This window comes from Hyposmocoma kahamanoa, unplaced genomic scaffold (genome assembly GCF_003589595.1).
Source record: "Hyposmocoma kahamanoa isolate Upper Pololo Valley unplaced genomic scaffold, ASM358959v1 79, whole genome shotgun sequence".
NCBI classification, from domain to species: domain Eukaryota; kingdom Metazoa; phylum Arthropoda; class Insecta; order Lepidoptera; family Cosmopterigidae; genus Hyposmocoma; species Hyposmocoma kahamanoa.
The window spans coordinates 374,309-383,430 of record NW_020653993.1 but is presented as its reverse complement, the minus strand read 5'-3'; the positions used below and the strand labels follow the sequence as shown (position 1 = coordinate 383,430).

The 9,122-nt window shown below is 40.1% G+C and overlaps 1 protein-coding gene across 1 annotated transcript in view; it reads right to left on the bottom strand.

The window, feature by feature from the left end:
- Nucleotides 1-431: 431 nt before the first annotated feature.
- LOC113233510 (sprouty-related, EVH1 domain-containing protein 1) overlaps nt 432-9,122 on the bottom strand; it is a 31,849-nt gene continuing 23,158 nt past the window's right edge. Inside the window, exons 10-14 of the mRNA XM_026468633.1 lie at nt 6,312-6,399; nt 5,452-5,563; nt 1,609-1,700; nt 604-741; nt 432-525 (exon numbers count right to left, since the gene is read on the bottom strand). Coding sequence (XP_026324418.1) covers nt 432-525; nt 604-741; nt 1,609-1,700; nt 5,452-5,563; nt 6,312-6,399 — 524 coding nt within the window. The remainder of the gene's footprint in view (nt 526-603; nt 742-1,608; nt 1,701-5,451; nt 5,564-6,311; nt 6,400-9,122) is intronic.

The window sequence follows — 9,122 nt, the reverse complement described above, 5'->3', positions numbered from 1 at the left end:
CCGGAATACGAGAACCATTACTAATAATTTCTAAATTGAAGTAGTCAATAGTTCACTTTGTATAGACAACTATTTGTTGAGAGGTTTCTCATAGACAATGCGCGTATATATTCGTTTTTTTAATCTTCATTGGTACACTAGGTCGCATATAAACCATCAATATTTTACATTGAAAACTAAACCTTATTCCGTTTTGGTTTACAACGTCGAAAGTTGAATTTATATTGTGCGGAATGGCGCACGTCAAACGAAAGAACTATGAACTATAGTTTATTAATATAATATACGATTAGGGACAAATTTAGTAGAAACTGCGGGAGCGAAGGACGCGCGCGCTTACACTGTGATATGTAAAAACAGCGTTATTTACGCCCGATATGGCAGCCGCGACGCGTTCAGCCCGGTCGCGATCGAGCGTCGCGCGCGCGAGTTCACTCGGAGTCGTCGATGTACTGCAGGTCGCCGTCGAGCGGGTGCGGCGTCGGCGGGTGCACGACGACGTCCGCGCTGTCGGCGCTGTCGGCGCTGGCGGTGACCCGGATCTCGGGCACGGGCCGCGCCGGGGGGCCACGGGCCTGGCGGTCCGTGGCGAGCGAGCCCTACTTGCGCGGCGGCGGCTGCGCGGGCGCGTGCTGTCCGCCGGCCAGCCGCGCCGCGCGCGCCGCCGCCCGCGCGCCCGCCAGCGGCAGGTAGCAGCACAGGCACGGCACCACCAGGCTCAGCAGCGCGAGCCCCACCCACCTGCCGGGCCGATTCCAACTAGCCTCACTCTCTCCGTTCTAAATACCGACGCCACCGTCCTTATATTCAAGGAGGTTACGCGCACACGTAGACAACCACAAATTACACCCACACTCACGAGATAAATAAATATTTCTCCCGGCCCGGGAATCGAACCTGGGACCTCTGCGTGGCAGTGTTAACCGTTCGGCCACGGAGGCAATTTCATCATGGTACTATGGTAATATTCCCAACGGTTTTTTTTTAATTAAAAATTTTATGCACTTTGCGATTTTTACGTTTTAACACCTTTGGACGCGACTGTACTCAAACGCAATCGTCTTCTCCTATCCTTCTTTTCCTTTTTATTATCTTAAATCAATCCGCTCTTTATGATTTAAGTATCAAATTAAATTCCCACCAAGTGTTAAATTACTTGAATAAGTGTTAAAAAAATTGAAAACGTATAACACCGCATCTGCACTTAATTGTAATAACTTGTCTACTTATTCATCTTATTACTAAACAACAAATTACGTACCTATCTACTTTAGTTATGGGTTTATTCAAAATTTCATCAAACAGGTTGATATTACAGCATTAAAAGGGATCTTTTGCTAGTGTCCAAAATGGTTTGTGCCACTCGTGGCAGTGGTTTCTAACTTCAAATTAAGAAATAAAATATTTGAAAATCAAAACTCTTATTTTTTAGAACTATTGCAATTATTTTACATTTTTCACAGTACATATTCAAAATGGCGGCTGCCGGCCGTAATACACAGCCTGCACCTCCTAATCATGGCATTATGGACTGCAGTTAGGTCGGACCGATTGAAAACGAAATAAACACATCTTAGAGCAATCGCCCCTAATCAAAAAGGTACTGACCGCTTTGCGCAGGCGTGATCAGCGGGTGCACAGGAGCAAGGCCGGCTCACGTACTCGCCTTCAGAGTCCGACATGCAGTGGTACAGCATGCACTGCAACAATATATCACAAAATCAGTACGATTAAATAAATACATTTCGCGTTATAGTTGTAAACATGAGTGTTGTTAATATATTCAGGTGTTACTTTGCGGAAATCCATGGTAATAAAAATAGAAGTAAATTAATTTGCTTCTCCGCGAACAGAATCGAGAATATTTTTTGGTGGTGGTGTTTGTGACTGTAGTTGTGCTTGTGTTATTTATTTTTTTAATTTTATGTGTATGGAGGATGGGAAAATCAACTGCATGAAAAAATATTCAACACAAGCGCAGCTATTTTGCACGATTTAGCCTTCATTGAGTTCGCGGAGTAGCAAATTAATTTACTTCCATTTTTATGAGTATTGTTCCTAGTGTTCAACATTTTTCTTTCATTTTATATATTGGTACTGTAAAGACAGGAAGAACTTTTGTGACCTATATTGCTCATTTTCATGGTAACACCGTTATAAGTTTCGCTCTTTCTATAAATAGCAAAATAAAAAATCCATTTAAATCGGCTGATTTTTGAAAATAATGTTTAATCTCATTTTAAAAATCTACTTTCTTTTGTTCCTGAAAACTGCAACACATATGAACAATTCATCAACACTATGAATGTAAAAGATCTATTGTTATTACAGTTACTGTTAAGATACTTATTTTACGTGCACTATACACTAACATCACTTTTTTTAACACTGACATTTTGAAGTTGGCCACTGATTAGCGCTACCCGAAATTAAGTCGGGTTCAGACGTTAAAAATTTAACGTAGATCATTAAATTTTTATTGAATTGATATTCAATTATTTTTTTGTGAAATTACTCCACTAGTTTGTTATAATTATTAATACAAACTGTACCTTTGTTTTTGGAACATTTGCGTCGATAACAGTCATTATACATTGAGCTATTATTTAAATAATTGGAAGTTGAACAAACAGGATGAATTTCGTCCAATAAGTTCAACTTTTTGAAAATATGTACCTAGTTGAACTTGGTGGAATAGATCAATCTCTCGAGGTGCAACTGAACCTGCATGCCATGCAATCCCAGGATCACGCGATACTCGCATTTGGGTTCATTCGGGTTCCGTTGCAACTTTAAACCGACCCCGGTTCAGATGCTACAAACCTCAATGAGCAAGTCGAGTTATTTATTTAAAGCGATTAACTCGAGTTACCCCCACAACGAGTCAACTCGAGGCACTTTTTTAGGAACTTGACCTAACACGGTTTGGTACCCGCCCCGCCAAGCCAAATACTTCATTCATACAGCGATCGTTTCGGCGACCTTCGGAGCACGCGCGAGTCGTGGTCGGTAGACATGGCGAAAAGCGTTACATTTCGATCGCCGTGACTACCGTTCCAATTACAAAATAAAATCACAGTGACAAATCGCTATTAAATACGCTATTTGTACAATTATCTTATTTGTATTTCAGTTATCTTATTAGTTATCTAATTATTTCTTGGTTCATAATTAGAATTTAAATATAAAAGCGAAGTATAACAAGTAGCGCAGTCGCCAGTCTCTACAGAAAGAGATGGCGCATGATTTTGTTATCAAATACAACGTACGTGATGATGTGAGTGATGGAGACAATTGGTAGAACGGAGGAAGTGTGATTTTGGAACGTCGTACATTCTTAAAAAGTCACGAGGATACTATTTGAAGGCTGATTACTGTGATTTTTTCAGTACTACCCACCTATAGCGATCGGCCGGCCGACCGTGCCCAACTCAGTGAATCGTCGGTTCGAGTTCAAATTTGGATAAGTAAATAACGCACACACTCAACATAGCCTAGGGTAACCCTGTGTCGCGGGTGCCATGGACACACACACAGACAACCACAAATTACACTCAAACTCACGAGAGAAATAAATGTAGGCCATTCAAATATTTCAATCAAAACTGGGACCTCTGCGTGGCAGTCCACTATGGTAACCGTTAGGCCACGGAGGCAGTTAGAATACACGCTGTATCGCTCTCGCTACTCGCGACTCGCGATTGCTCTGTCAGACACCGAGTCGAGTCAACTCGAGTTGCAACTCGAGTCAGCAATCGCGTCAACTCGAGTGACTGCCGAGTTCCATCGCTGCTATTGACGACCTTGATTCCGCTACCGTACAGGTAGCGGGGCCTGAGGACGCCTAAAACGACCCCTCCTGCGTAAAGTATCGTTTGTCGAAATTGCCAAGTTTACAGGGGAGCGCTTTAGAGTTCTGAATTCACTGAAAGAGTGATCATCAAATAGATCATCATGGATTATCTAACCGATATCCAGGATTTTATAATACTTTATATGAGTAACGAGCTTTTCCAAATAAAACTGAGAAATGCTAAAGTCACGTGTTATGCTCGTTTCAGTGAATTCAGAACTTCAAAACGCTCCCCTGTAAACTTGGCAATTTCGACATACGATACTGTACGATGGAGGGGTCGAAAAGAGCAAGGACCTTGGTTCAGTAAAGTGACATTTGTAGCAGTAGAGCTCCTTGTGAAAGAGTTCGTCCAGGGTAATACTGTTACCTTATCTAGTTCTGCCGCCAAGCGGTAATGTGATCATTACTGCGTTCCGGTTTGGAAGGGTAAGGGTGCTGGTGAAATTACAGGCACATGGCAATTTTATGTGTCAGGGTGACGGGCGCACTGGCAGCGCCCCTAAGATCTTTGCGATTTAAAGCTCTTAGTGGCATAGTGGCACGGCAACCGCTACGGATAGGCGTGTCGCTTACCATCAGGCGCACGACTTCTTCATCCCGTTACTTAGTATAATAAAAAAAAATTAAAAAAACAAAGTGTGAGATCCTGTTTTTCTTGCATAGAGATCCCGCGTTTATGGGTCGTATTCCAGAACTCTACTCAATACTCAAGTCAGGACTTGAGTATTGCAGTGAGCACTGAAAATCATACACAAGTCCTTGCCATTAGGGTCGTATTTCCAGTGCTTGTGTTTCCATTGCAATCCTGACTTGAGCATTGAGTAGAGTTCTAGAATACGACCCTAAGTCGCTCTGGCGCAATTCACGCCCTGTCGTTCTAGCCCTACAGAACGCTACTGGAGACATCCGCCAGAATGCTGTGGGTGTGAATCTGCACGAGTACACGCTGAAACACTTGGGGAAACCAACGTCCACAATTTTCTTTAAAGGACCCTGTAGTTGAGAGCTGATGGACTTCACTGGCAAGTATTAATTTAATACTTACCTTGGCAAGAGCAAGCGTCGTACTTAACGTCGAACGGAAACGGAATTACGATTATTATGCAACGGACTATGGACCATTTGCTGTCTGTGGTTTTATTTAACGTGCTCTACATTTTCATTGCAAAAACATAAAAAAGACTTCGTAAATTGAAAAGACGATTCATAAAATCTAAAAAAGCCGTCAAGAATGTTTAAAAAAGTGAAAACTCAAATAATTTGTAAAAAACAGTAGGTTTTCGTTAAATAACAGTAGATATCGGCCAAAAACAGTAGATCTACTGGAAAAACAGTAGACCTGGCAACACTGCTGTAGGTCCTTAACTCATTAAAATAAACTATACTAAACTAAGGGCGCCCAAGTGCGTACGGTTTTCAGGGCGCTACTGGGGACTCTGACGTCACAAGACATGGATTTTTATACGTATTATAAAAGAAAAATTATAACACCATGATTTAGGAAACAATAAAAAAGTTGTCAACACCAACTAGTGACGTGACCCAAGCAATCTTCCATATTCAAACACGGAGTATTAAAAAATGCAATAACGAACCTGCGCGCACTTGATGCAGGAGACGGCGTCGATGCAGGACTTGAAGCAGTCCGGCGCGAACTCGCATGCGCCTGCGCGGTTCGCGCTCTCCAGGTACCACTCGTGGCAGTGTCTGTAACACAAATGAAGGAATTAACGTTTTGATACGCACAACTCAATGGCTCTCTAAAATAGAGGCCTATCTCTTTGCCCAGTTGGACTTCAGTCTGTTTACTAAGTGTTATTATTATTGTTGCTGTGTGTATCAATTTTAGATTCTAGCCTCTCCTATGGCCTAAAAAACTAATTTTTCATCTCACTAGGTCGGGAAGGCTTTTTTCTCATTAGAAATCCACGCGCAAAACCGAGTTTGAAACTCGTACTTGACGATGGACTGTGGTGCACATAACTTTCGCTTTCGATGAAAAAAAAACATGACACGTTCAACTACGCGATTTGTCGTACATTATTTATGTAATATAAATCCGTTGGTACATTTTATTTTTATTATTGCTAACATTAAATTGACAACGATAACTAATTTTGTTTATTAAAACTGTTTGTTCAACTGTGTTTCTTTCAGGTTACGCTCAGGAATGTATTTTTTAATATTAGAATTCTTTACTTGGTCAGGTTACAATACAAGCGCTTGCGTCAAACAACAACTCTGCAGCCTTACATAACAGATAACTATATAATGTTTACTAGGGAGAAGCGGTATTCTTCAGCAAGGCCACAGTCGGCCGGGGTCAAGGCTTCAAGTTCAAGAACCAGCAAACAATACGTGTCGTATCTAGCAGCACTGTATTCTGCATTTGTGCTAGAAGTGACACGTCTCTATTCTCATAAACACCAAATTCTATAGGAAACTCTATAAGTACCTGCATTTGAGCCGCGCTTGGAAGGTTTCCGCAGGTTTCTTGTCCGGGAGCGGCGGCGGGCCGCTGTAGCCGCACTTCTTGATTGAGCCTGCAACAGGATATCGTTTATATACGTACATACCATCACTCATGGATCGGGTAGGCAGAGATTAGACACCTGAATTATTATATCGTCGGTGTTTTGAAGAAAGAACAAAAGCGCCATTTAAAAAAAAAAGTCAGAGGAGCCTGTTTTAGTTTTTCACGACGGTTTTGAAATATTTACGCTCTGTTTTAAATTCAATTTTAAAACGTACACATAATTAAAACCAAAATGGAATTTTCAAACAGGATGCAAGTAAAACTATTTTTCCGGATTTAAATCGTGTATATTTATTTTTTCAAAGAAACCGACGTTTCGAACCCTTTACTGACTGTACTGACTTTACCCTTGACTGTTGAAAAATAGTTGTATTTCCTATGTGTAACAATTGCGAAAACTTAAGAACTCGATTGGATGTAAGTATTTTAAACCAGTCGTTAAAATTTAAAACATTCTCATCTGAAAATTTTTTCGAAACGGCGCTTTCGCCCTTAGATTTCCGCTGTTCAAATCTAAGGACGAAAGCGCTATTTCGAAAAAAATACTAATACGTTGGGGTAGGCAGAGACTATCAATCGCCACGGGGAATCTTTATAGATACCCCTGAGCCCAGGGAGACTCAGGGGTCAGAGAGGGGTTATGTGGGGACTCTCCCTCCAAACTGGTCCAAACTGGAGGGCACGATCCTGACAAACCTCTCTTGCTTGAACATTCTTCAAATTTTTCATACATACCCTCTTATTCACATTCTCCATTTAATGGCAAATAATGTAGACATATTCTTTTCGTCCAGGGCAGAACTGCCACCTTACCTATTTCTGCCGCCAAGCAGTAATGTCAGCATTACTGTGTTCCGGTTTTGAAGGGCAAGGGTGCTGGTGAAATTACAGGCACACGGGACTTGTCAACATATGTCTCAGGGTGGCGAACGGGTCGGTATCAAAATGACTATATCATCAAAATGACCGACAGGCGTGTCGCTTACAACCAGGCATACGACTTATTCGTTCAGTTAATTAGTATCGTAAAAAAAATGCAGCAATGGACACACACATACACAACCACAATTACACCCAAACTCACGAGAGAAATGTATATTTCTACCGGCCCGGGTATCGAACCCAGGACCTCGGAGGAAGTAGTTAAGACTACGGAACGGAGACAGGTAAGACTAATATGGTTATAGGCAGATATTTAATATGTAGCTTAACGCATTAGGTTAGATCCTTTATTAAGCTCATAAGTAGTATTGGTAAATAAATGAATGAATAAATTCTGCTCATTACGCACCCCAACCTTTTTAAGAACACTGTCAATTTGAGCCAATAATGAGAATGTTCTTCGTGGCCGTTCCTAAGCCTTCCACGTTAGCTCTACATATTTCTTTGGTTAATCTACATCCATTCAGACTTTAGCAAACCATTTTCAAGTTTTGTCTACATCCTTTTTCAAACCACATCGTTCACGGATCACAACTCTGTCACATAACAGCACATTACATATTTTTTTGAGAGATCTCATTTCAATTGCATTCACTCTTTCCACAGAGATGTATCTAGATAGACGCCGCAAGTACAGCAATTTGTATGAAAACCAAGCTTGCTAAATTTTTTGTACCCACTATGACGTCACAAGAACTATTTAGGGATGCAAAAATTATCGAAATAACAGATACTACTGATAATAGATACTACAAAATTGAAAAAAAAAACGAAACGTTACTAAACATTGTAACAAAAGCGTCATACAATACTTTTATAATATTGCCAAGGTCATAATTTGTTTCCAAAATCGATTAGAATCAAGAGCAGTGTTGCCTAACGTATACATAAATAAATGTTAAATTTAGCCAAAGAAATGTACAAGCGGCCGTACCACGAAACTGAATGCATTATACAAAAGTGCGTTCGTTCGATATTCATGGCGTATTAACAAAGGATCACAAATATATCGCGTCAAGTAAAAGCCGCAATGTATTACAAAACATGACGCATATTTGTTTTCTCGAAATTCATACAAAACCAAAATAATTGTTATCGAGTTCTTAGGTTCTCGCGATTGTTACACATAGGAAATGAAACTATTTTTCCGGATATTTTTCAGATTGGGATCCAGTATTTCCTCTAATGAAAAATCCCAAACAGACTGCAGTACTAATTTATATGTTTTAGTTTATTCTAATTTCTATTATTAATTAATAATAAATTGAACTTAATAAAAATTCATTCAATAAAATAATTTGTAAAACTTAACGTAGCGTAAATTGGAATGTTTTCTTTGTAAAATTAAAAATAAGATATTTAATTAATAACTATTGTAACTGTAATGAAAAAATAGGGTGGTTTGCATCAATATTAGACATAACTGGTTGAAGACTGTACCACCTCAGTCAACCGTGACCATGGGACCTGTAAAGGGCCCGAAACGTCGTTTTGATTGAAAAAACAAATATACGCGATTTAAATCCGGAAAAATAGGGTCGTATTCCAGAACTCTACAAGTCAGGATTTGAGTTTGATTTAAAGCACTAGAAATCATACTCAAGTCCTTGCCATTAGGGTCGTATTTTCAGTGCTTTGAAATCATACTCAAGTTTGCTCAAATCCTGACTTGAGCATTAAGTAGAGTTCTGGAATACGGCCCATAGTTTCATTTCCTACAAAATAATTTATTATAATTATTAATACAAAGATCGAACACTCAGAAAAAATTCCTTCGATCCGGTCGGA